Source organism: Heteronotia binoei, chromosome 15, assembly GCF_032191835.1.
Source record: "Heteronotia binoei isolate CCM8104 ecotype False Entrance Well chromosome 15, APGP_CSIRO_Hbin_v1, whole genome shotgun sequence".
NCBI lineage: Eukaryota > Metazoa > Chordata > Lepidosauria > Squamata > Gekkonidae > Heteronotia > Heteronotia binoei.
This window is the reverse complement of record NC_083237.1, coordinates 7,885,864-7,912,387: the sequence shown is the minus strand read 5'-3', so window position 1 is coordinate 7,912,387 and position 26,524 is coordinate 7,885,864. Positions and strand designations below refer to the sequence as shown.

The window sequence follows — 26,524 nt, the reverse complement described above, 5'->3', positions numbered from 1 at the left end:
CATACAGTAAAGTGGCCAGGTCCAATTCAAGAAATACCTGGGGGCTTTGGGGGTGGAGCCAGGAGCAAAGTTGTGACAAGCATAATTGAACTCCAAAGGGAGTTCTGGCCATCACACATTTAAAGGGACCGCACACCTTTTAAATGCCTTCCCTCCCTTCTTTTGGGGCACATGGAATTGGACCTCCTAGGGTGTTTTGAGGAGACTTTTGCAAAATAAATTTATAAAATAAAAGCCCAATGTTCACACTGAAAATGAGAAGCTTAATGCTGTGATTAGAGAATGTAGAACGGGGTTCCTAAACAACTGAGCCGTTAAAACTGAAGAAGGAATTGAAACGTCATCAAAATCTAGAGAGGCATCTTTTTAAGAAAGCGGCTGCATTGAAACTACGTTCCTTAGGAGCACCCACCTTGTGAATTTCAGTTGGACTATTTCCAAGTTTGGACTTATATCTATTCATTTGGGGACGGGGGTTTTCGCCCCCCTTGGGGTTTCTGTTACTTTAAAAGGCCTTAGCACCGCTGGCCTCTTATCAATATTGTATTGTTTATTACGTGTTGTACACAATCCTTGTAATATATTTTTTGCAAACTGAAAGATGGTGTATTACTTGGTGGCTTTGATCAGTCTACTAATTACACCAAGTGCCCTTCAAGCAGCAGAGGAGGAGGCCAGCTCCAGGAGGCCTTGAGAGCTTGACTACTTCTCTCCTTCCAATGGCCTCTCTCTCTTTTCTGGTGGTGGCAGGCGGGTGCTGCATTCTTACTTCCTGCCCTGCCTTGGCAGACACTCTCAAGTCTGGTCTCTCAAGACCTCCCCAAAGTTAGCACTTATGCTCCCTCCAAGCCAGCCGGGCCCTCAAGCCAGGTGCTTCCAGCATGGCTCCACCCAGACCTCCTGAAAGACCTCAGGGACAGAGAAGACAAAGGGCGAGGGCCAAGGCCTGGAAAAGGCACCAGCAGCACATCTGCAACAGCACCAAGCCGAACAAGGGGGACAGGATAAAAAGCCAGAATGGCTCAAAACAAACCAGAATGAGCATTACACAACCTATAGTGCCACAAGAAACACTGGGATTCGTTACAGACACTCAAGAACAATTTTTTAGAAATGAAAAAGCAGAACTCTCATAACTTTATTCACCTTTCCCAGGCCAAAACGCCTCCTGAACACCCTGGAACAGGCATTAAACAACCTAAAGTACCACAAAAAACACTGGGATTCACTACAGACACTCAAGAACAATATTTTATAAATGAGAAAGCCTCATGGCCCCTTCTTAAATGCCCAGGGAAAACCATGTTTGCCACTTTGGGACAGGCAGCAATTTTTCTCTAGGTCAGTTTTTCCAGGGATCCTCAGAGACATCCCCATCTCACTCAGTCACATACTGGAGCATTTCCACAATACTGGATGTTGGAGGCGGGGTCTGGGTCAAGAATGCCTCTTGCCATGAGTTTAGTGGGATAAGAATTATGTCTGTATGTAGCCTTTTGTAACCTTTTGGGTCCTGCTTGGCTTGCTATCTTTATGTTCTTGCACACTGGCCTGTTGCATCTGCCATGCATCAAGTATCAGTTTCAGTTTATTATTATGGCCCATGGCCAGCATGGTCAAAACAAACTAATTTACATAATATACAGAAAGTGCACGGCCAATGAGAGTATTATAGTACAATATGCAAGTATTATAGTACAATATGCAAGTATTATAGTACAATATGCAAGAAGGAGGTTTTTAAGGCGGGATCTTATAGCATTCTTGACAGGGGGGAGGGGAAAATAAAGGAAGAAGAATGCAAAGCCTAAGGGACATTTTTATCACTCCTTTGTGTAGTCTTTGCAAATTCTAAAGGCTGCAGCCAAAAATCTGGAGCAATCAAGTGTAACTTAGGAGTCAGAATCTACCAGAAGTATATTCCTTAATTCAGAGTCCGGAAGACCCATAAATTTCACCAGTAAAGGTGGGATAAATTTGGTTCGTATTTCTTTATAGAGACTGCACACAAGCAGAGTATGTTCAGTAGTTTCTACTTTACCTGTGCCACACAGACAAACATGCTCAACCATAGGCACCTTTTTATAGCAACCTTCTATGACTGCAGAAGGAAAAGTGTTACATCAGGCCATAGAAAAGGCCCATCTATCGGATGGAATTACCAGATTCGATATATAAGGGGCTGGGGAAACCACATATCTCTTCTGGAGGGGAGTATAAAATTTCAAAACCTTGGCAATATCATTCTGTCTCTCAGTGTCTAGTATTCTCTGCTTGACCATGGCCCTTGCTTGGTCTAGGGTCATTATCTGTAAAGACTCGGGTGAAAAGCCAAGCGTAGACACCTTCTGGTGAATAGCCCTAAACCAGGCAGAACAATACCTATCCCTGAAAATGAAAGATGTGATATCTGAGGGACAATGGCTAAGCTTAAGCCAAGTGTTGATTGAGATTAGGCTTACTTTAGCCTCTATTCTTAACATACCAGTTTCCAGCCTTAGCATGGCATTAGAAACGCTTTTTGGGAAACAAAAAATGCCTCTTAAAAAATTTAGATTGGATTTTCTTAAGGGGGGCAAAATTTGAAGGAACTGGGCCCAGCACGGCCCCATACATAAGTCGTGGTACCGTTTTAGCAAGATATAATTTGAGGGCCACTGGTATAAATTGTCCCCCTTTTGTAAAGAAGAATCTAACAATAGCTTGAGCTGACTCGTGACCAGAATCTGAGGCATATTCTGAGCCTTGTTTGTTCCTGAGGCATGAATCATAACCACCAGATATTTATAAACTTCCACCTGTTGTAGCCTACGGCTGTTTATACTCCATTCCCTTATTTTAGGGCCAAAGGCCATTACTTTTGTTTTTTGGTAGTTATGCCCTCCTAAGGCCTACCAGTGGCCTAGATAGTAGGACTGTGCCATCTGCAAAGAGTAGGGCTGTTAGGTGACGATCCACCAGAGAGAGAGGATAAGTATCAACTAGGCTGAGATGACTAATGAAGTCATTGATATAAATGGCAAAAAGAGAAGGGGCCAGAACACAGCCTTGTTTTACTCCTTTTGTTGATGAAATAAGGTTAGTTAAAAGCCCTTGTTTATTGCATCTGACTCTGACAACGGTGTTGGTATAAAGTGCCTGGATCAAGAATAAAAGTCTCCGATCAACTGAGGTGGCACTGAGTTTTTTTCCAGAGGTTCACTCTCAGTATGGAATCGAAGGCAGATTTTAAGTCTATGAAGGCTACTTAAAGAGAGGCCGTTTTCTTGGTCGCATATTTGTCAACCAAATGACATAGTATCAAATTATGACCCAAGGTGGAACATCCTTCCCTAAAGCCAGCTTGTTCATCAACCAAAAATTTTTTCCTGAACTAGCCAGCTCTGTAGTTTTTCTAAGATACTCAAAAGGCTGATCAGCCTATAATTAGCTGGATCCTCCCTCTGCTCAGTGTCATGAGCCCTGAGGAGGGGGAGCTGGAAGGGTTAACAGACCAGGAAGAACCAACAGCTGGGCTGTCAATCACACCCTCCACATTCCAGGCACCCACGCCGGCTGTTGACAATCAGTCTCCTCCAAGCTCTCCCCCTCCCATCTCAAGAATGCGCGCACGTTTTCTACAGACACTGACAGAAAACAGACGCACCGCACGCCAATGTTTCAGATCTCTTAGTCCTGATTACTGGGGAACTATGGCCACCCAGGAAGCAGGCTGATTGATGTGCCCATATAACTCATACCAGGGACTTGGCAACCTCATGGAAGCAACAAGTCGATTCCCTGGCTTGCATCCACACTCCTTCCTGATTCCAGTTCCTGACTGGTTTGAATTCCTTGGCACCCTGACCCTTTGGCTTTGGACACTGACTTCTCCTTCTGGTTTGCGATTTTGCTGTGGTGACTCGGCGCCTGACTGACTCCTTGAACTTTGACTTCGGACCAGCTTTAGACTCCCTCCTGCCTGCGCCCTGAGATGTGACACCCACCTTTGAAGAAAGAGACAATAATAGCTTCTCTCCAGGCTTCAGATATGTCCCCTGTTGAATCTATGTAGGTAAACAATGAGGCCAGAAGAGGAATTGTCTTTCAGTAACTCTGGGGGTATGAGATCTGGACCTGGTGCTTTGCCTAACTTAAGTTTACCTCATTGACTGACACTGGGAGCCGAGCTGGCAAATTCAGTGGAGCTTCACAGAACTGGGAAACTGGTAAATAACAGTCATCACAATAAAGTTTCTGGAAAAATAGCTCCCAGTTCTCAGGTGAAACAAATGAGTCAATAGGAGAAAAGTCTTTGTAAGATTGATTTGCAATCAGTTTCCAGGATTGGGTCGAGATCCTATCTTTAGATGACTGTATTATCTTGTTCCAAAGAATCTTCATATCCTCAGACTTCTTTGCTGATACCAGCTTTTTATATGCCTTTTTATTAACAATAGGAAATGATTTTGTGCACACAGAGTATCTAGGCCCACAGAATTCCTATAATCTTGGTAGGTGACAGCTAGCTCTCTTTTTTGCTCTCTGGCAGTCTTTGTCGAACCAGGATTTGGAGTGACTCTTGGATATCTGTCTTTGAGCAGAGGCATCTTGAGCTAGCAGTGGTCTCGAGAGCAGAAGGAGATGATTGAAGGAGATCAATGGGTTCTGGTCATAAGGACTATCCATAATTGCAGCTTTTCTTGTTTAAGCAACCTTGTCTTCCAAAATCTCCTTCAGTCTTTGGGCTAAGTGGACCGACCACTTAGCGCGACAGCCCACTTGATAAGCTGGTACTAAGTGAGGACCTGGTACAGTGTTACAGGAAGTCTGGGGGGCTGAGGAAGCCAACGTAAGTAGAAGTGGAAGATGGTCACTCATGAGATCAGGTAGAACCTGAAGCTGCGTAATCCTGGGAAGTAATCTGGAGCTGGCCAAAAAGTAGTCAACGAAGTTTGCTTTAGGATCCTTTAAGAGGCATTGGTGATGGATGTAATTACAATCTGCCTTGTTGGTACAAATAACGGATCCAAACTTTTTGATGAGAATCTCATCATTTGGACCTACTCTGGCACTGACGTCCCCTCCCAATAGAATCATATCAACCGAGATGTCACTCAGGTGATCCTCTATAAGGGATTCCATTTCATTCCAGATTGCCAATATATCTGATTGTTTCTGGCAAGGGGGCATAAAGTAACTATTTCAACCCTGGGAACTGGCAAGGGGGCATAAAGTAACTATTTCAACCCTGGGAACTGGGCACAGAATGGCGCCAACCACTGATATCTGACTCTCAGAGACCATGGTTTCATTTCTTCGTGCTTAGGGGAGCTTGGAATATTTATGGGGGGATGCTATTGGTAGTTTTTAGTGCTTAGCTTTTGAATTATGTAACGGACGGACCCAGGGTATATTTATGTGGGCAAGGGTCATACACTTTAATTTCAGCAAGAACCTGCTTTCACTGTAACTACTTGCCTTATTCAATAAAAACCTTTATTGAAAATGATTATTGATTGGTGAAGATTGTACAGAACTTGACAGTCTGATTCCTTTGAATTTACTTAAGTTGTTGTGTTCGGAGACACAGCCTTTTCCTTTGAACCCAAATAAATCCTATTGCCAGAATGATTTGGGCTTCAAAGTGGTGAGACCTCAAAAAGCTCATAGCAGGCTGGACTGGGAAGGGAAAAGAGTTGGAGGATGTCTCTCTAGAACTGCTTGTCAGATTAAAATGTTTGCAAATGAAGGATGCTGGCTGTTCATATTGTGTTTATGCCAGTAGCAGAGAAGCTGTAGATATCTGTTACCCTCAACTTGTCAATTTCCTCTCAGGATTTGGGAAAGAAAATGTTTTTGCTGGTTTTGCACGTCAGAAAGAGTTTGCTTGGCAGATACCCTGAAGGAATGAGTTTCATACAGGAGGGCAACCACTAAAAAGGCCCTTCTTTGTGTAACTACTTTCTGAACCTCCTACATCTGGGCAATTGAACAAGAACCTCGAGAACCAGCTATAGGAAAATTTCACACTTGAGTATATTCTTTAAGGAACATGAAGGTTGGATCTATGCCTCAGGCCCTTGCCACACACTGAGCATTAATAAGTTTTTCTCCCTTGTGTGGACTCCTCCATGCTAAAGGAAACATAAGTTGCTCTTGGATCTCCTACAACCAGCAGACCCCATCCTTTCTTCCTTCCCTGTAAGATCTATTTGAGGCTTCAATCATGACTAAAGATCTTTCCATAGTACGAACATATATAACATTTCTTCACTGTTAGGGTAAGTTTAGGGTAAGTTAGGGAAAACCGCTGCCAGTCTGAGAAAACAATACTGACTTTGATGGACCAAGTGTCTGATTCAGTATAAGGCAGCTTCATATATATGTTTTCTATGTAGATTCCAGTTCGTTATAACACTTTACACCTTTTCAATGCTTTGTATGGTCTCTGGTTGTATTTCACATATGAAATAAGAGAAAAGATCTTTTCACAGGCTAAGAACTTACGTCACTTCTCCTTGTGTGCGTTCTTTGATGCTTTTGAAGATAGCTACTCAGACTAAATCTTTTCCCACACTCTGAGCATTCGAAAGGTTTCTCCCCTGTGTGGGTTCTTTGATGCACCTGAAGATTGCCAAGGTGACTAAATCTCTTTCCACACAAAGAGCACTCAAAAGGTTGTTCACCCGTGTGGGTTCTTTGATGCACCTGAAGGCTGCTACTGTTACGGAATCTCTTCCCACACAGAGAGCACTCAAAAGGTTTCTCCCCTGTGTGGGTTCTTTGATGCCGCTGAAGATTGCCAAGCTGACTGAATCTCCTCCCACACTCAGAGCATTCAAAAGGTTTGTCCCCTGTGTGGGTTTTCTGATGCCACTGAAGATTGTAAAGAAGACTAAATCTCTTTCCACACTCTGAGCATTCAAAAGGTTTCTCCCCTGTGTGGGTTCTCTGATGCGCCTGAAGATTGCCAAGGTGACTAAATCTCTTTCCACACACTGAGCACTCAAAAGGTTTCTCCCCTGTGTGGGTTCTTACATGCTCCTGAAGCCTGCTACTGTCAAGGAATCTCCTGCCACACTCCAAGCACTCAAAAGGTTTCTCCCCTGTGTGGGTTCTTTGATGCCTTTGAAGAGTACTACTTCGACCAAATCTCTTTCCACACTCTGAGCATTCGAACGGTTTCTCCCCTGTGTGGGCTCTTTGATGCGCCTGAAGATTGCCAAGAAGTCTAAATTTCTTTCCACACTCTGAGCACTCAAAAGGTTTCTCCCCTGTGTGGGTGCTTTGATGTTGTTGAAGATTGCTACTGCGACTGAATCTTTTTCCACACTCTGAGCACTCAAAAGGTTTCTGCCCTGTGTGGGTTCTTTGATGCTGCTGAAGACTGCCATTGTAACTAAATCTCTTTCCACACTCTGAGCACTCAAAAAGTTTCTCTCCTGTGTGGGTTCTTTGATGCTGTTGAAGAGTGCTACTGTGACTGAATCTCTTTCCACACTCCGAGCATTCAAGAGTTTTCTCTCCTGTGTGGGTTCTTTGATGCGACTGAAGAGTGCTTTTGTGACTGTATCTCTTTCCACAGTCTGAACATTTAAAAGGTTTCTCCCCTTTATGGATTCTTTGATGCCTCTGAAGACTGTTACTGTCTCTGAATCTCTTCCCACACTCTGAGCACTCAAAAGGTTTCTCCCCTATGTGGGTTCTTTGATGCTTTTGAAGATAGCTACTCAGACTAAATCTTTTCCCACACGCTGAGCATTCAAAAGGTTTTTCCCCTGTGTGGGTTATCTGGTGCCGCTGCCGTTTGCTACTGTAACTGAATCTCTTCCCACACTCTGAACACTCAAAAGGTTTCTCCCCTGTGTGGATTCTTTGATGCTGTTTAAGATTGCTACTGTCACGGAATCTCTTTCCACACTCTGAGCACTCAAAAGGTTTCTGCCCCGTATGGGTTCTTTGATGCTCTTGAAGACTGTCATGCAGACTGAATCTCTTTCCACCCTCCAAATATCGAAAAGGTTTCTCCCCCACGTGGGTTCTTCGGTGATGTAGAAGATTGGAATACCTACTAAACTTTTTTCTCCCTTCCGAGTATTCAAAAGGTTTCTCCACTCTGTGGATTTTTTGATGGTTTTGAAGAGCGCTACGCAAACTGAATTTCTTTCCATGGAAATGTTCATTATATTGGGTTTGATCTGAAAAGTTAATTCTATATTTTGAGCCCTTGTATGTTTCTTTCCCCATGTGAATGACTTTCTGGAAATTCCCCTCTTGGCAAGGAATGGGGTTTTTTGTCTTCTTGACCATTTGACTGCCTTTCTGCCTCTTTAGCCTGCCTCGATTCCAGAAGTTTCCTTTCATGTCTTCTTTTTTAATACTACCTGGTGATTGCTGATGAAGTTCCTCACCCTCCTCATATTTCTGATCATCCCCTGTAGGAATAAAAAGAGGGGTCCTGTAAGTACCTAAGAGGGCAGGTAAAATCCAAAGGCATCTATGTGACTGCTGTAGGAAAGGACTGATGGCCCTTTGGCATCCAATGTGGCTGATCTTAACTAACACCCCCCACCTCCTCAGAATATCCAGTGTTTAAGGATAGAGCAGCCCCTCATGAGCCACGGCTGAATTCTTGCCCAGATGAAGCTTCTGAGCCTCCAAATTCCAGGCCCCAGAAGACACCCCCTCCTTCCTCACCCAGTGCCCTTTATAATTCTACCAAACTCAGTTGCTAAGAAGTGAAGAAATAATCCCCAACGGCTGTTCCTTGCCAGTTCCCCTTGACACAGACAAGGTGCATGCGTGGGCCATGGTTGATGACTTGCTTTTGAGCTCCGAAGCTTTCAGGTTTTAAAAGGATTTTAAACAAGTTGTTTTCCTTTGGAAACAGGTATCTGGTGCCTGAAATGTTTTTTGGCAGGGGTGGCCAACGGTAGCTCTCCAGATTTTTTTTTGCCTACAACTCCCATCAGCCCCAGCCAGCATGGCCAATGGCTGGGGCCGATGGGAGTTGTAGGCAAAAAAACATCTGGAGAGCTACCGTTGGCCACCCCTGCTTTATGGAGATACAGGCTGGCTGAAATAGCTGGGTTGTTTGCCAAGAACTCTTAATTAGCACAACTCATCAAACAGAGACAGAACTGATTTGTTCATTTGCTGTTGCAGCTCAAGAGCTTCCACTCGTGGGCTGTAAAATAAACAAGTTCTGATAACCAATGTAGCCCTAGACAGTACATCGCTTCAGGAGAAGAAGTAGTAGAAGAGGAGGAGGAGGAAGAAGATGATGATATTGGATTTATATCCCACCCTTCGTTTTGTTGAACATATTACCTGTGGTGTTATTAACATAGCTAAGGACATATTTACTTCACGACGCTTTCTGCTAAGGCTTGCACAATTTATTTATTCAGTGTTGAACGTATGAAGCTGCCTTATACTGAATCAGACCCTCGGTTCATCAAAGTCAGTATTGTTTACTCAGGCTGGCAGCGGCTTTCCATGGTCTCAAACTAAGGTTTTTCATGCCTATTTGCCTGGACCCTTTTTAGTTGGATATGCTGGGGATTGAACTTGGGACCTTATGCTTACCAAGCAGATGCTCTACCACTCAGCCACCGTCCCTCTCTGAATCACCATCTGAATCTCAGAGCAGCTCACAATCTGCTTTACCTTCCTCCCCCACAAGAGACACCCTGTGAGGTAGGTGGGGCTGAAAGAGCTCTCACAGAAACAGCTCTCACAGAGAGCCTTCTCAACTGCTGCCCCCTATTGGTGGAATCAGCTGCTGGAAGAAGTTCCACAAGGCCTGTAAGACAACACTATTCCAGCTGGCCTTTTATTGAGCTGTAATGACTGATATGGTAATAGGGAATGACACTAAAATATACTGAACGCCATCTGAAATGAAACAATATCGAATGATATTAGCACCAGACTGTTTTATCTGTTTTAATGGTCTAATTTTAATTTAGGATGTAAGTAATATGAGCGAATTCTTTGGTTTTACTGGTTGTGAGCCTCCCTGAGCCTGCCTCGATGGGGAGGGCAGGATATAAATCCAATAAACCTTAGACCTTACCCAAAGAGACCACATTCTGATAGTTCTCCAGCATGACTTCCCTGTAGAGAGCTCTTTGGTCCAGATCCAACAGCTCCCACTCTGCCTTGGTGAAATACAATGCCACCTCCTCAAAGGAAATGGGACGCTGAAAGAAAATGCAGATTCCCTCATCAGAGATCATCCTGGTCATAGGAAGGCAGCGTTTCAGGAAGATTCAGGGTTTAGAGCTTTGCATGGGTAAAGGGAATGGCAAACAGCTTTTCTCGCCTGGACCCCTTGCAGCTACTTCAGGAGCAAAAGCCCCCCTGAGAAAGGAGGGGAGACCCTGGTTGTCCCCTGATGAACTCCCTTACCTGGGCTGCAGATGCAGCTGCTGTTTCCACACCTCTGAAAAGACGACGACTCAGCCTTATCTCTCCATCGCCTGTTAATGACAAAAAGGAGGAAGAAAGGGCGTTTGCCTTTCCTTCCTATTCCATTTGCGTGTTTGTTCCCTACTTCACTCATCCTCTTCGCAGTGGTGTGAAACTCACCCTGTGTACACTCAACAATTTTTAAAATACTCTTTGCTAAATTGCAGGAGAGGCAAAAGAGAAAGAGCAGGTACCCAGAAGCCTTGGGAGTTATAAATCCTGCCAACATATTTCAGTCTTTTGGGTTCAGATAGCAATTTTTCCCAAGGCCAGTTTGGCTGGATATCCTAATTTCCCCACACACACACACACCATCTTCTGGGCACAGAGCAAGCCTCACTGGATGCGTGTGTGGTGGGGAGGTAATTGTGAATTTCCTGCATTGTGCATGAGATTGGACTAGATGACCCTGAAGGTCCCTTCCAACTCTTTGATCCCGTCAAATGTGCCCTGTGAACTTCCCTGGCTTATTCTTCGCCCCATATATACAAAAAGAAAATTGTTCAACCTTGGTTTCCAGTCATATCGTTTTTGATAGATAATAAAATGTTGCCCTCCAATACTCTGTATGCTTCTATGATTTATTTTTCGACTACATACACAGTGAATCTACAATTGTCCAAATATAAAATCCTCTTGTACTTGTTTTGTCAGAGAAAGCCATTTAAAACTTTTAGAATCACAAGACTGACTGCGATAAGTTATTCTGTTGATGTTGATGTTTTTTCAATAAAAAAATCTGAACTGGAAAAAATGTGCCCTGCGAACTCTCGAGCTCCGAAGATTACAGCATCCCTGCTGGATCAGACCAAAAGTCCAGGCATGCTGTTCTTCAGCCAGAAGAGACCTCCCACAAGCCCTTGAGCCTGAGCTGGAGGGAGAACAAGAGCAAATTTGGAAATGACATCAAATGACACGTCACCATCCCATTCAGCCAAAAACCAAGGCGTGACTGGAGCACAACTAGAGACTCTAGGGAACATCAATGAGTTTTCAGAGGATCTGTTGTCATGCTAATGTCACAACTGGGTTTTTTCAGCAAGATGGAATATCAGCATGACATCACATTCTCCCCAGTCACCTCCCAAAAGATCCTGGGGGTGCCAGTCCACAGCCTGCCTTCCCTACTCCAGCATCCTGTATCCCACAACGGCTCACCAGATTCCCCTGGACACATCGTCACAGAAGCCAAATCTTCACATTATTATTGGTCCCCTAGAAAGCAATTTTCAAAGATGGAGGCTCCAGGTTTGTCTATATTTTCATTTTTGAGCCACCTGGCATTCCTCTTATGGAAGGGAGGTGAGACAGGAATATTTTGATTAATGTGAGGAATTGCCCTCCATGAATTTATCTAAACCCCATGGAAAGGCATCACAATTAGCAGACATTGAATGCCACAAGTGTGTTGTTTTGGAGAAACATCGACTGAGGGGGTGACATGATCGGATTTACAAGATTATGTATGGAATAGAGAAAACAGAGAAAGAAGTACTTTTCTCCCTTTCGCACAATACAAGAACTCGTGGACATTCAATGAAGTCGCTGAGCAGTCGGCTTAGAATGGATAAAAGGAAGTCCTTCACCCAAAGGGTGATTAACACATGGAATTCACTGCCACAAGATGTGGTGGTGGCTACAAGGATAGACAGCTTCAAGAGAGGATTGGATAAGCATATGGAGCAAAGGTCCATCAGTGGCTATTAGCCACAGCTTATCATTGGAACTCCCTGTTTGGGGCAAGTGATGCTCTGAATTCTGGGTGCTTGGGGTGGCACAGTGGAAGGGCTTTTAGTATCCTGGCCCCACTGGTGGACTTCCTTATAGCACTTGGGGTTTCTGGCCACTGTGTGACACAGAGTGTTGGACTGGATGGGCCACTGGCCTGATCCAACATGGCTTCTCTTATGTGACACAGAGTGTTGGACTGGATGGGCCACTGGCCTGATCCAACATGGCTTCTCTTATGTTCTTATGTGACACAGAGTGTTGGGCTGGATGGGCCATTGGCCTGATCCAACATGGCTTCTCTTATGTGACACAGAGTGTTGGACTGGATGGGCCATTGGCCTGATCCAACATGGCTTCTCTTATGTTCTTATGTGACACAGAGTGTTGGACTGGATAGGCCATTGGCCTGATCCAACATGTCTTCTCTTATGTTCTTATGTGACACAGAGTGTTGGACTGGATGGGCCATTGGCCTGATCCAACATGGCTTCTATTATGTTCTTCTGTGACACAGAGTGTTGGACTGGATGGGCCTTTGGCCTGATCCAACATGGTTTCTCTTATGTTCTTATGTTTTGAAGAAATATTTTTTTCTTGCCTTGAATTGGACACATCTGGAGGAAATCCCCTCCGCTGTTCTGCCTGCCTCTTCTCCTCTGCCTGACTCAGAAGGAAACCTTCGGCCAGGGCCACCGCCTGGGAACTGGTCTCTGGACCACACCCTCGGACCTAGCACTGCATCTCCGGGGGCAGGATGGCCAGGAACGGCTCCAGGATCATATTCACGGGGTGCTCCAATCGAATCCAGGAACAGTGAGATCTTACCACAGGAGAGGGCATCTTGGGCATGCTCCATGGCTTCTGCACCCTGCCCTTGCTCTAAGAAAGTTCCTTCCACCTCAGGGAATGCAACTTCTGTCTTCACAGATGGTGCGCACTTCTGAAACAGCAGCAAGTAAGAGATGGAATGAATTTACCAAGCAATAGAATCTGCCCCACTCCCAGACCCTTCACCCGTCCATGAACAGACTTGGGAGAAATGTTTAGGAAAACTTTAGGAGACGATCAGATATTGTTGCTAATATTGGACATATCTGGAGGAAATCCCCTCACCTGTTCTGCTTGCTTGTTCTCCTCTGCCTGACTCAGGAGGAAACCTTCGGCCAGGGCCACCGCCTGGGAACTGGTCTCTGGCTCACACCCTCGGACCCAGCACTGCATCTCTGGGGGCAGGATGGCCAGGAATTGCTCCAGGATCACCAGGTCCAAGATCTGCTCCTTGGTGTGCCTCTCCGGCTTCAACCAGTGGTTGCAAAGTCCATGGAGCTGGCTGCAAATCCTCCGGGGCCCATCAGCCATGTGGTACTGGAACAACCGGAAGTGTTGGCAATATACATCTGGACACGTGGTGTCCTTAGCCAGGATCTCTGGCACAGCTCTTTCCCAGAATTCAACACCACTGCCAGCTTGGGAGAGAAGGGGGGCTTTGCTTGCCTTGCCTGTTCCAGGTCCTTCTGAGTTCTGTTCTTCCACCTCCTTTCCGATTTCCAGTTGGGTCACCTCCAACTGCGAAATGATGCCTTCACTCACTCGGGTGTGAAGAGAGGCTTCTCCTTGGAGGGCAGAATAGAGAGACACAAACAGGAATATGTCACAAGGGAAACAGAAGAGAATGGAGATCCACCACTGAGCATCACAAACTTTCACATGCTCAGGAGACCCACGAGAATTGCCCTGGTAGATCAGAGCACAAGGGCTTCTTGTGTAGACCCGGCTTAATATCATTTTGCTATAAGAACAGAAGAACTAAGAGAGGCCATGTTGGATCAAGCCCTCCTACTGTTGCCCGCCCTCCCAAGAACCCAGAATACAGATCATCACTTGCCCCAGACAGAGTGTTCCATCTATACCTTGCGGCTAATAGCCACTGATGGACTTCTGCTCCATATGTTCATCCAATCCCCTCTTGACGTCGTCTATGCTTGTAGTTGCTGCCACCTCGTGTGGCAGTGAATTCCACGTTTTAATCACCATTCTAACCCGAATGCTCCGCAATTTGATTGAGTGCCCATGAGTTCTTGTATTGTGCGAAAGGGAGAAAAGTCCTTCTTTCACTACCTTCTCTATCCCATGCATAATCCTGTAAACCTCTATCATATCGCATCCCAGCACAATGAGACCTTACCACAGCAGAGGGCATCTTGGGCACACTCCATGGTTTGAGCACTCTGCCCTTGCTCTAAGAAAGTTCCTTCCACTTCAGGGAATGCATCTTCTGTCTTCATGGATGGCTCCCACATCTGAAACAGCAGCGAGGGAGAGGGGTAAGAGATGGCATGAACAGATCGAGCAATGGATCTTGCCCCACTCCCAGACTATTCAGCCTTCTATGAGCAGACCTGGAAAATCATCTGGAGGAGTAAGAAATTCTGTAGTAGAAGAGGCTGCTGAAGGGGACTATTCTATCTCCCATTTGGGAGATTAACACTTGGGGAAAAGGTCTGTCAGGAAAAGTTTCGGAAAAGATCAGATATCATTGCTTGAATTGGACATACCTGGAAAATACCCCTTACCGGTTCTGCCTGTCTCTTCCCCTCTTCCTCACTTAGGAGGAGACCTTCAGCCAGGGCCACCGCCTGGGAACTGGTCTCTGGCCCACACCCTCGGACCCAGCACTGCATCTCCGGGGGCAGGATGGCCAGGAACCGTTCCAGGATCACCAGGTCCAGGATCTGCTTCTTGGTGTGTCTCTCTGGCTTCAGCCAGTGGTTGCAAAGTCCATGGAGCTGGCTGCAAACCTCCCGGGGCCCATCAGCCTTGTGGTAGCAGAACAGCCGGAAGCGTTGGCAATGTACATCTGAAGTCATGGTGTCCTTAGTCAGGATTTCTGGCATGGCTCTTTCAACACCACTCCCAGCTTGCAGAAGGGGGGCTTTGCTTGCTGTCTTGCCAGTTCCAGGTCCTTCTGGGTCTTGTTCTTCCATCTCCTTCCCCTTCTCTTGAGTCACCTCTAACTGTGAAGCGATGCCTTGATTCATTTGGCTATGAAGAGATGCTTCTCCTGGGGTGGGGGGAATTGAGAGGAATAGAGAGCAACTTGTCACAAGGAAAAGAGAACAGAGATCCTCCACTGAGCATCACAAACTTTCACATGCTCGGGAGACCCACAAGAATTGCCCTGGTGGATCAGAACAAAAGGGGTTCTTGAGGTTTGTAGACCAGGTTTAATGTCATTTTGCTATATTAGATACCAAGCTATTTAGAATATGCCTCCATGGTTCTTTGAGAAAATGAAATGTCTCTGTTTGGCTCTTTATGGCTGTTGCAAGCTTAGCCAGTGATTAGTTTTGTTCCATCTGTCATGGGGGCTAATTCTTAAGGTAAAGTGGAGCCCGCAAAAGACAAGAGGAACTGGTGACTCCTTAACCATTGTATTCATCCCTTCAATAGGCCTGAAGTGTTAGGCAAGAGCTCTGTCTAAGTACCCATTGGAGGGGAAGGGGCAGGAAAGTGAGCATGTGAAGAACAAGCTGCTGAGATTGGGAGAGAAAAGTAGATAGGCCCAGTATATCTGTCATTAAAGGAAATAATAACAAGACACCAGGGCTGTGATCACACACACTAAATAATGCACTTTCAATCCATGTTCAACACACTTTCCAACTGGATTTTGCCAGTTCACACGGTGAACATCCAGTTGGAAAGTGCATGGAAAGCGTGTTTATTTAGTGCGTGCGATCGCAGCCCAGATGTCTCCAGGGCTTTTTCCCTCCCAGGGGAACCAACCCAGGTAAACAATATCCCTTGATTTGTGAAGAGGAGTGAATGTAACATCCAGAGGACAGTCATACTTTTCTCCTGGCCTGTATTCCACTCTAACAGAAGGACCATTTTCCAGAGTCCAGCCTGTTTTGGAAACTAGCCTAAGTCCATTCCTTGAACACCTCTGGATGGCTACTAAGCTTCTCACTGGTGCCCTGCTGGGGACAGCAGCTGGGGGGGCCACCAGCCAAAATGCTTAACATTCAGGCCAGCCAATCAGCACTAATGACTCATCATGTTTGATCCCATTTGGGACCCCTTTCTGGGTATCCTAGGCACCAAAAGGCAAGCTTTGCATTCTTGCTGGCATCCCCCTTAGCGGGACCTGAACCCACACCTCCTGTGACTGTGCCCTGGTGTTTCTCCCAGTTGTGTTGCCTGGGGGTCTGTACCTCTCTCACCTGGCAAACAGATGTCGTTCCTCCCACCCAAACCCCAGTGCCGGAAGGAGAATTTGGCATTGTGTTATGGTTGTCTCTGCCAAGTGAGCTGCATAGTGATAATAGATCCATCTTGGTCTAAAACAATAGAACAAAGCAGTAGACAAATGGCACCTTTAAGACCAACTAAGTTTTATTCAGAAAGGTCGAAGGAGCTGGGTGTGCTTACATTATGAATAAAACTTTGTTGGTCTTAAAGGTGAGACTTGTCTACTGCTTTGTTCTATTGCATAGCGATGAGACAGAGGTGATGCAGTTGGAACGGATGTGTTCTTTCTCTGGGCTTTGAGAAACATTGCTGCGAGTGGGTACTCGAACCAACATCCGTAGGTCTCCCTGGTGTATTTACTCCAGGGGTTCTGTCGCTCATGCCACGACCCTCATAGTGAACCTATGCCTGTGCACCTTTTGTTTCTCCATGTTCCACATGTCAGCAGAAGGCTCATAGCAGGGGTGGAGGTAGCTAGATAAACATGTTCCATCACTCTGCTTGTCACAGGGGAATAGCCTTGTGTTGTGAAAGTTTCCATGATCTTTGTGGGCACTGCCAGGCTCTCTGGCGATAAAATGAATTTTAACAGGGATAAATGTAAAGTTCTGCATTCAGGCAGGAAAAATGCAATGCAGTTATAGGATGGGGGAGACTTGTCTTGGTAGCAGTCTGTGCGGAAAGGATCTAGAGGTCTTAGTAGACCATACACTGAATATGAGTCAACAGTGTGATGCGGTGACTAAAAAAGGCAAATGCAATTTTAGGCTGTATTAACAGAAGCATAGTATCCAGATCACGTGAAGTAATGGTATTGCTTTACTCTGCTCTGGTAAGACCTCACCTAGAGTATTGTGTTCAGTTTTGGGCACCACATTTTAAGAAGGATCTAGACAAGTTGGAACGGGTCCAGGAGGGTGACAACATGGTGAGGGGCCTGGAGACCAAGTCCTATGAAGAGAGGCTGAAGGAGCTGGGTATGTTTAGCCTGGAGAGGAGGTAGTTGAGAGGTGATAGGATCAGCATCTTCAAGTACTTGAAGGGCTGTCATATAGAGGATGGTGCAGAATTGTTTTCTATTGCCCCAATAGGCTGAAATAAAATCAGAAGAGTTTCCAGTTCAACATTAGGAAGAACTTCCCGACAGTGAGAACAGTTCCTCAGCGGAACAGGCTTCCTCGGGAGATGGTGGGCTCTCCTTCCTTGGAGGCTTTTAAACAGAGGCTAGATAGCCATCTGACAGCAATGCTGATCCTGTGAATTTAGGCGGTGGCATTTGTGAATTTCCTGCATTGTGCAGAGGGTTGGTTTAGACGACCGTGGGGGTCTCTTCCAACTCCGTGATTCTAAGATTCTTTGCACTTTCACAAAGGCGCTTCTTTTCCGCTCATCTGCTGGGCAGGCCATGGGCACCAGCTTGCAGTCCTGGCCCCACACTAGGAATGCATCAGGGTCTTAGGATGGGGCTACAATCGATTCCAATGCATGCAGGAGTTCCCTTCCCCTATGCCGCTTCTTTCTCATCAAACCAAAAAAGCCCATATTTTGTTTGCTGACTAAATCGACCAACGTTAGAAAGTCAGTCTTGTACATGTTGTTCTTATATTGAAAGGCATTAATTACCCGCCCCACCCCCAACAATCTCTACTTATATAGTGGCACAATATTGGTGCCTGACAGGGTTGCCAACTTCCAGGTGGGGTCTGAAGTTCTCCCAGAATTACAACCGACCTCCAGTTAGCTGAGATCAGATCCCCTGGAGAAAAGGGCCCCATTGGAGGGAAGGAGGATCCCATGGCTCCCTTCCCATTTCAGGGTGTTTCCACCTCCCAACTCAGCCTTTCCCAGAATGCATCCTCCACCTCCCAAGTCCAGCAATTTCCCGTCCGGGAGTTGGTAACCTGATCCTAGCCTTCCTCCCTTGCAACATCTAAAAGCATATCCTCCCCCCCAACACCTTACTTCTAAGTAGACCTTCCCGGGATTTGGATGAAGGGCTTGTGCCGGCTGTTGCCCTCCTCCGGGCTCGGCCTCTCTAGCAAACGGCTCTGTCACTTTAACCCTTTCGGTGCTGCAGACAAATGCAAAATCCTCTCCAGGGCCAGACGGAGCTTCAGCCAGGCTGCCGCCAAGAATGCCTCATGCAGCCCCATGGGGCCCCTGAAGGGTGAAGGAGGGGGAGGAATCCAGCCTCCTCTCGAGGAATCCGGGCTCTGTCCTTTCCCTTCCACGGAGCTTGCTAAAATTAACTCCCAGTCCAGCACTTTCTGGCTGCGCTTGAGCTCCTTTCCACGGGGCAACAGAAGGTTTGTTACCCACACCCGCTTGACCGGCCTTCTACTAGGTGGATGAATAAGAAACGAAGGCTGCGATCACACACACGAAATGATGCACTTCCCAACTGGATTCTACCGTGTGAACTAGCAAAATCCAGTTGGAAAGTGGAATTGGAAGTGCATTATTCCGTATGCAAATAAGGAACGCGGAGAACCAACTCCAGCCTCCTTTTCCTGAGCTGGCTGCATAGCCTGGGGAGCGCAAATCCTGCGCAGAGTGATTCCAGAGCAGCCCCATTGAGCCGCATGAGGCGTGCCTGGCTGAAGATCCTCCTCTTGGAAGGGACGCGAGGCGTTTTTGCATTTGTCTGCAGCACCGAAAGGGTTAAAGTGAGAGAGCCGTTTGCGAGAGAGGCCGAGCCCGGAGGAGGGGGGAAGCCGAAAAGAGGAAAGGCTCTTTTCTTTTCCTGTCTGGCGGGAAGGAAGGTTTGCTTGTGAACTAGGGCAGAGAACAGAGAAAGCTTCAGATCAACAACAGCCGGCAAAAGTCTTGCAGCCGGATCCCAGGAAGGTCTGCTTAGAAGTAAGGCGTTAGGGAGATATGTTTTTGCATCTGGGAAGGGAGGAAAGCTGGGATCTGGTTGCCAACTCCCGGGTTGCAAAGAGCTGGATATTTAGGGTGGAGGGTGCATTCTGGGAAATGCCAAGATTGGGAGCGGGGCAGGGGAACCTGCGATGAGGAGGGGGCCGTGGCCGTTTCCTCCAGGGGATCTGACCTCTGCCAGCTGGAGGTCGGTTGTAACAACCCGCTTAGGCACCTGTATTGCTCCACTATATAGTTTTGTTTTGTTTTGTTTTGTTTTTTTTTTGGGGGGGGGGTCACAGTCAGTGGCTTTCAGGACAAGAAGAGTTAATTGTACAAAACTAATGTTCGGCTGCTGGTCAATTTAATCTACAAAAAAAAGCAACAGCTGGCCTTGTTTTTTTGATGAGGAATTCCCACAGTAGCAGGTCCATTGCCCCAATTCAGATGCCCAGAGGGAGCGTTTCTACAGATCAGAATTCTTGAACCAAATCTCAGCCAAAGCTTCTCTGCTTTTCTCTCCCAGTCTCAGCTGCTTGTTCTTCGCATGGTCACTTTCCTTCCCCTGCCCCTCCTTTGGGTACTTGGACAGAGCTCTTGCCTAACACTTCAGACCTATTGAAGAGATACATACTATGGTTAAGGAATCACCAGTTCTTTTTGTTCTTTGGGAGCTCCACTTTACCTTAAGAATTACCGTAACCCCTAGGACAGACTGGGCCAAAGATAGGCTAAGCTTGCAACAGCCGTAAAGGGGGGAACAGAGACATTTCCTTTTTCCCAAGGAACCACAGAGGCATATCAAAAATAGCTCGGTATGTACTCCAAAGGGATCTGCAAAACTTATGTTCTGCTGCTGGTCAATTTAATCTACAAAAAAAAACCAATAGCTGGCCATCAATGTGACACATTTGTCAAATTAGGGCAATGTGACAAATTTGACAAATGAGGTTCAACATGACCAAGTGCAAAGTAATGCACATTGGGGCCAAAAGTCCTAACTGTAAAGATACGGTGATGGTGTTCGAACTGGTGGAGACTGACCAAGAGAGAGATCTTGGAGTCGTGGTAGATAACTCGCTGAAAATCTGGAGACAGTGTGTTGCTGCAATGAAAAAGACTAACACTGTGCTGGGGATTATTAGGAAGGGAACTGAAAACAAATCAGCCCGTATCGTAACAGTCCTGTATAAATTGATGGTGCAGCCTCATTTGGAGTACTGTGTACAGTTTTGATCACCACACTTCATAAAAGATATAGCATCGGGAAAAGTGCAAAAAAGGACAACTAGAATGATTAAAGGGTAGGAACACTTCCCCTATGAAGAAAGGTTAAAGTGCTTGGGGCTCTTTAGCTTGGAGAAACGACTGAGGGGTGATATGATAGAGGTTTACAAGAGGATGCATGGGATAGAGAAGGCAGAGAAAGAAGTACTTTTCTCCCTATCGCACAATCGTGGGCACTCAATCAAATTGCTGAGTAGTCGGGTTAGAATGGACAAAAGGAAGTACTTCCTCACCCAAAGGGTGATTAACACATGGTGGCAGTAACTACAAGCATAGATGGCTTCAAGAGGAGATTAGATAAACATATGGCTATTAGCCACATGATATAGTTGTAAGTCTCTGTCTGGGGCAAGTGATGCCCTGTATTCTGGGTGCTTGGCTTTGGGGCAACAGTAGGAGGGCTTGATCCAACATGGCCTCTCTTCTGTTCCTATAGCAAAATTATATTAAGCTGCGTCTACACAAGAAGCCCTTTTGTTCTGACCCACCAGGGCAATTCTTGTGGGTCTCCTGAGCATATGAAAGTTTGTGATACTCAGTGGTGGATATCCATTCTCTTCTGTTTTCCTTGTGACAAGTTCCTGTTTGTGTCTTCTGCCCCCCAAGGAGAAGCCTCTTTTCACAGCCAAGTGAGTGAAGGCACCATTCCACAGTTGGAAGTTTATTTATTTATTTACATTAAATTTCTATCCCGCCCTCTCTGCAAGCGACCCAATCGGAGAACGGGAAGGAGATGGAAGAACAGGACCCAGAAGGACCTGGAACTGGGAAGGCAGCAAGCAAAGTCCCCCTTCTCCTCCAAGCTGGGAGTGGTGTTGAATTCTGGGAAAGAGCTGTGCCAGAGATCCTGGCTAATGACACTGTAACCTCAGATGTGCATTGCCAACGCTTCCGGCTGTTCCAGTACCGCATGGTTGATGGGCCTCGGGAGGTATGCAGCCAGCTCTATGGACTTTGCAACCACTGGTTGAAACCAGAGAGGCACACCAAGGAGCAGATCATGGACCTGGTGATCCTGGAGCAGTTCCTGGCCATCCTGCCCCCAGAGATCCAGTGCTGGGTCAGAGGGTGTGGACCAGAGACCAGTTCCCAGGCAGTGTCCCTGGCCGAAGGTTTCCTCCTGAGTCAGACAGAGGAGAACAAGCAAGCAGAACAGGTATGGGGAGTTCCTCCAGATATATCCAGTTCAAGCAATGATATCTGATTTTCTCCTAAACTTCCTGACATACCTTTTTCCCAAGTGTCAATCATCCAAATGGGAGATATAATAGCCCTGTTCAGAACCAGTTTGGTGTAGTGGTTAAGTGTGCGGACTCTTATCTGGGAGAACCGGGTTTGATTCTCCACTCCTCCACTTGCACCTGCTGGGGTGGCCTTGGGTCAGCCATAGCTCTGGCAGAGGTTGAAAGGGCAGCTGCTGTGAGAGCCCTCTCCAGCCCCACCCACCTCACAGGGTGACTGTTGTGGGGGAGGAAGGTAAAGGAGATTGTGAGCCGCTCTTAGACTCTTCGGAGTGGAGGGCGGGATATAAATCCAATATCTTCATCTACCTCACAGGGTGTCTGTTGTGGGGGAGGAAGGTAAAGGAGATTGTGAGCCGCTCTGAGACTCTTCGGAGTGGAGGGCAGGATATAAATCCAATATCTTCATCTACCTCACAGGGTGTCTGTTGTGGGGGAGGAAGGGAAAGGAGATTGTGAGCCGCTCTTAGACTCTTCGGAGTGGAGGGCGGGATATAAATCCAATATCTTCATCTACCTCACAGGGTGTCTGTTGTGGGGGAGGAAGGTAAAGGAGATTGTGAGCCGCTCTGAGACTCTTCGGAGTGGAGGGCAGGATATAAATCCAATATCTTCATCATCTTCTTCTTCAGCAGCCTCTTCTACTACAGAATTTCTTATCCCTCCAGATAAGATCCATTGTCTGTTCATTCCATCTCTTATTGCTCTCCCTCGCTTCTGTTTCAGAAGTGGCGACCATCTGTGAAGATTGAAGATGCATTCCCTGAAGTGGAAGAAACTTCCTTAGAGCAAGGGCAGAGTGCACAAACCATGGAGTGTGCCCCAGCTGCCCTCTCCTGTGGTAAGATCTCATTGTGATTGGGGCACACTGTGAATGTGATGGGTGGAGAGTTCAAGGCAAGAAAAAATATTTCTTCATACAACACAGGAATGAAGTTGTGGCACTCTATCCACTAACTGTGATGCCTTTCCAAGGGGTTTAGATAAATTCATGGATAGATTCCTCACATTAATTAAAATATTCCTGTGTCACCTTCCTTCCCTAAGAGGAACTCCAGGTGGCTCAAAAAAAAAAAAAGTAGGCAAATTTGGACAGAGCTATTCAGCCTGTTCAATAAATGGAGCCTCCACCTACTGGGGCAGCAAAGCTCTGAAGATTCCCTTCTAGGGGCCAATGATAATAGATTTGGTTTCTCTTCTAGGGCAGGGATGGCCAACAGTAGCTCTCCAGATGTGTGTTTTTTTTGCCTACAACTCCCATCAGCCCCAGCCATTGGCCATGCTGGCTGGGGCTGATGGGAGTTGTAGGCAAAAAACATCTGGTGAGCTACCGTTGGCCACCCCTGTTCTAGGGAAATCTGTTGTGGGAAACAGGATGCTGGAGTAGGGATGGCAGACTGGTTTGGGGAGTGGTTGGGCAGATGTGATGTCATGCTGATGGAGAAAGTAGAGAAAGAAGTACTTTTCTCCCTTTCTCACAATACAAGAACTCGTGGACATTCGATGAAATTGCTGAGCAGCCAGGTTAAAACGGATAAAAGGAAGTACTTCTTCACCCAAAGGGTGATTAACATGTGGAATTCACTGCCACAGGAGGTGGTGGCGGCCACAAGCATAGCCACCTTCAAGAGGGGTTTAGATAAAAATATGGAGCAGAGGTCCATCAGTGGCTATTAGCCACAGTGTGTGTGTACGTATAAAAATTTTTGCCACTGTGTGACACAGTGTGTTGGACTGGATGGGCCATTGGCCTGATCCAACATGGCTTCTTTTATGTTCACCCCCCACCCTGTGCAAAAGAAACCAGAATTATCACAGAGACTTTGGTGGAGACTGACAATAGCCTTGCATCCAAAGAAAAGCTGGAAGGTTTCTCGAGGCTCCCAAAAGCATATTTCCTTCCAAAATGAGTTGACTGAGAGAGGGCATCCTTCATGATTATATCATAAGGAAGCTGACAAGAAACAGCCATTGGGGATTTCTCTTTCACGTGATCAGCTGTTAATTTGGTAGAATTATGAAGCCCATTGGGTGAGGAGGGAGGTAGGGTCTTCTGGGGCCTGGAATCTGGAGGCTCAGAAGCTACATCTAGGGAGGCGTTCAGCTGTGGCTCATGAGGGGCTGTTGTATCCTTAAATACTGGATATTCTGAGGAGGGGAAGTGATAGTTAAGATCAGCCACACTGGATGAAGCCAAAGGGCCGTCAGTAATTTCCTGCAGTAGTTGCCTAGATGCCTTTTGACTTTACCTGTCCTCCCAGGTGTTGACGGGATCCCTCTTTTTATTCCAGCAGAGGATGATCAGAAGAATGAGGCTGGTGTGGAACTTTATCAGCAATCACCAAATAAAGTGAAAAGGGAAGACATGAAAGGAGACTTCTGGAATCAAGGCAGACTGAAGAGGCAGAAAGGCAGCCAAGTGGTCAAGAAGACAGAAAAACTCATTCCTTGCCAAGAGGGGGATTTCCGAAAAGCCATTCAGATGGAGAAAGAAACATACAAGTGCTATAACGTGAACTTTTCAGATCAAACCCAATATAATGTCCATTTCCATGGAAAGAAATACAGTTTGAATGGCACTCTTCAAAGCCATCAAAAAATCCACAAAGTGGAGAAACCTTTTGAATGCTCAGAGTGTGGGAAGAGATTCACTTGGAATAGCAGTCTTCAACAGCATCATAGAACTCACACAGGGGAGAAACCTTTTGAGTGCTCAGAGTGTGGAAAGAGATTTAGTGCTCTTGGCAGGCTTCAGGTGCATCAAAGAACCCACACAGGGGAGAAACCTTTTGAGTGCTCGGAGTGTGGAAAGAGATTCACTCAGAGTAGCAATCTTCAACAGCATCAAAGAACCCACACGGGGGAGAAACCTTTTGAGTGCTCAGAGTGTGGAAAGAGATTTAGCCTCCTTTGCAATCTTCAGGTCCATCACAGAACGCATACAGGGGAGAAACCTTTTGACTGCTCAGAATGCGGAAAGAGGTTTAGTTTTCTTGGCAAGCTTCGGATGCATGAAAGAACCCACACATGGGAGAAACCTTTTGAGTGTTTGGAGTGTGGAAAGAGATTTGGTCGTATTTGCATTCTTCAGGTGCATCGAAGAATCCACACAGGGGAGAAACCATTTAAGTGCTTGGAGTGTGGAAAGAGTTTCAGTCAGAGTGGTCATCTTCAGCAGCATCAAAGAACCCACACAGGGGAGAAGCCTTTTGAGTGCTCACAGTGTGGGAAGAGATTCAGCGTCAATTACAAACTTCAGCGGCATCAAAGAACCCACATGCGTGAAACCTTTTGAGTGTTCAGACTGTGGAAGAGATTCAGTCAGTTCGGCAATCTTCAGCTGCATCAAAGAAGCCACACAGGGGAGAAACCCTTTGTGTGCTCAGTGTGGAAAGAGATTCAGTGACAATAGCAATCTTCAACATCATCAAAGAACCCACACAGAGGAGAAACCTTTTGAGTGCTTAGACGGTGGAAGGAAATCCAAAGTGTCACTCTTCAACTGCATCAGACAACCCACACGGGGGAGAAACCTTTCGAGTGCTCAGAGTGTGGAAAGAGATTCAGTGACAGTGGCCATCTTTAGGTACAGAGAACCCACACAGGGGAGAAACCATACGAATGCTCAGAGTGTTGAAAGAGGTTAATTAGGTATGGCAATCTTCAAAAGTATCAAAGAAGCCAAGTACGAGCTTAGCCTGTCAAAAGAACTTTTCTGTTATTTCACACCTAAAAGACAACCACAGACCATACAAAGCACTGAAAAGATGTAAAGTGTTGTAAAGAGCTGGTATCTACATAGAAACCTTACTCTAACCTGGAAGAAAGGTTATGTATGTTTGTTCTATGGAAAGATCTTTAGCCTGTTTCCAGGAGCTGGAGATACCCTGGAGTAAGCTGTAGGCTAAATTTTACTTCCTACCTCTGAGTCCTCAGAGCCCCCTTTGGATTTCTTTATTGAGATTATGGCTTGATGATGCACGCTGAGAAAATTTAGTCTCCATCTCACAGCTTTAATTTGGAAAGGTATCTGCATAACAAACCTGCATGGGGGAAACAAATCCTACCTCTTTCTCAGAGGCTTAATGTGTGGAAATGGGCATTTGAAGAACTAACAACCCAGAATGCCTCTGTTAAAAGGAGAAAACTCTGTTTCTCTCTAGGCAGTTGACAACCTTAGATTGTTTCTTTCTCAATCACAGAAAACAAAATTTAGCTGAGGAAGGGATGGGACAAACCAGGAAAGCGCAGTTCAATTCATGGTTTCTTATGTTCCCCATGTTGGGATATGGCAAGATCTAAATTTCAGTCATTAGAGGGTTAACATATGATTGTATGGGACAGAAGTATGACTTAACTCAGAGCCAACCCAATGTATTATTTGTTGTGTTTGACTAACTGATTGGATGGTTATAATTTATCCATTTTTGAGTTGGCTAATGAGTTCAGTTTCTTCCTGTGAAGTGTCAGAACTTGAAGAACTTCAAACGAGGCCCAGTACTTCGTTACAAAGGATAGGTGTTTATTGAGAACTAAGTTCATGAAGGCACAGAATAACTCTGATAACGGGTTTAGCATTGGTTACAATTTTATGCGGTTGTTACAGAAACAATCAAGTTGGTTCTCACACTTCCAAAGACACTGGTCTGTTCCCAGAGTCTGTTATCAGCAGAGGGAGGAAGAAGTCCTGCTGCGATGTC

At 46.0% G+C, this 26,524-nt stretch overlaps 2 protein-coding genes across 2 annotated transcripts; one reads left to right on the top strand and one right to left on the bottom strand.

The window, feature by feature from the left end:
• Nucleotides 1-4,686: 4,686 nt before the first annotated feature.
• Nucleotides 4,687-13,042, bottom strand: LOC132584619 (zinc finger protein 883-like). Its single transcript, XM_060256524.1, has 6 exons — nucleotides 13,012-13,042; nucleotides 10,396-10,466; nucleotides 10,061-10,187; nucleotides 8,367-8,417; nucleotides 6,490-7,820; nucleotides 4,687-5,157 (listed from the first exon to the last, which is right to left on the bottom strand). Exons 1-6 carry the CDS (start codon nucleotides 13,040-13,042, stop codon nucleotides 4,687-4,689), a joined length of 2,082 nt encoding a protein of 693 aa, XP_060112507.1.
• Nucleotides 13,043-19,180: 6,138 nt separating this feature from the next.
• Nucleotides 19,181-25,276, top strand: LOC132584221 (zinc finger protein 391-like). The gene is made up of 4 exons (XM_060256034.1): nucleotides 19,181-19,296; nucleotides 21,291-21,739; nucleotides 22,551-22,665; nucleotides 24,116-25,276. Exons 2-4 carry the CDS (start codon nucleotides 21,317-21,319, stop codon nucleotides 25,117-25,119), a joined length of 1,542 nt encoding a protein of 513 aa, XP_060112017.1. The 5' UTR covers nucleotides 19,181-19,296; nucleotides 21,291-21,316; the 3' UTR covers nucleotides 25,120-25,276.
• Nucleotides 25,277-26,524: the final 1,248 nt, after the last annotated feature.

Bases quoted from the DNA above. Each gene is read 5' to 3' on its own strand.
- LOC132584619 (XM_060256524.1), bottom strand. From the start codon at position 13,042: ATGGAGCATGCCCAAGATGCCCTCTCCTGTG. The intron at 10,188-10,395 runs GTAAGGGAGTTC...ATTTTCTTTCAG, and splicing joins CAGCTGCATCTGCAGCCCAG to CGTCCCATTTCCTTTGAGGA. The intron at 8,418-10,060 runs GTAAGGTCTAAG...TTATTCCTACAG, and splicing joins TCAGAATGTGGTCTCTTTGG to GGGATGATCAGAAATATGAG.
- LOC132584221 (XM_060256034.1), top strand. From the start codon at position 21,317: ATGGAAGAACAGGACCCAGAAGGACCTGGAACTGGGAAGGCAGCAAGC. The intron at 21,740-22,550 runs GTATGGGGAGTT...CTTCTGTTTCAG, and splicing joins AGAACAAGCAAGCAGAACAG to AAGTGGCGACCATCTGTGAA. The intron at 22,666-24,115 runs GTAAGATCTCAT...TTTTTATTCCAG, and splicing joins CCCAGCTGCCCTCTCCTGTG to CAGAGGATGATCAGAAGAAT.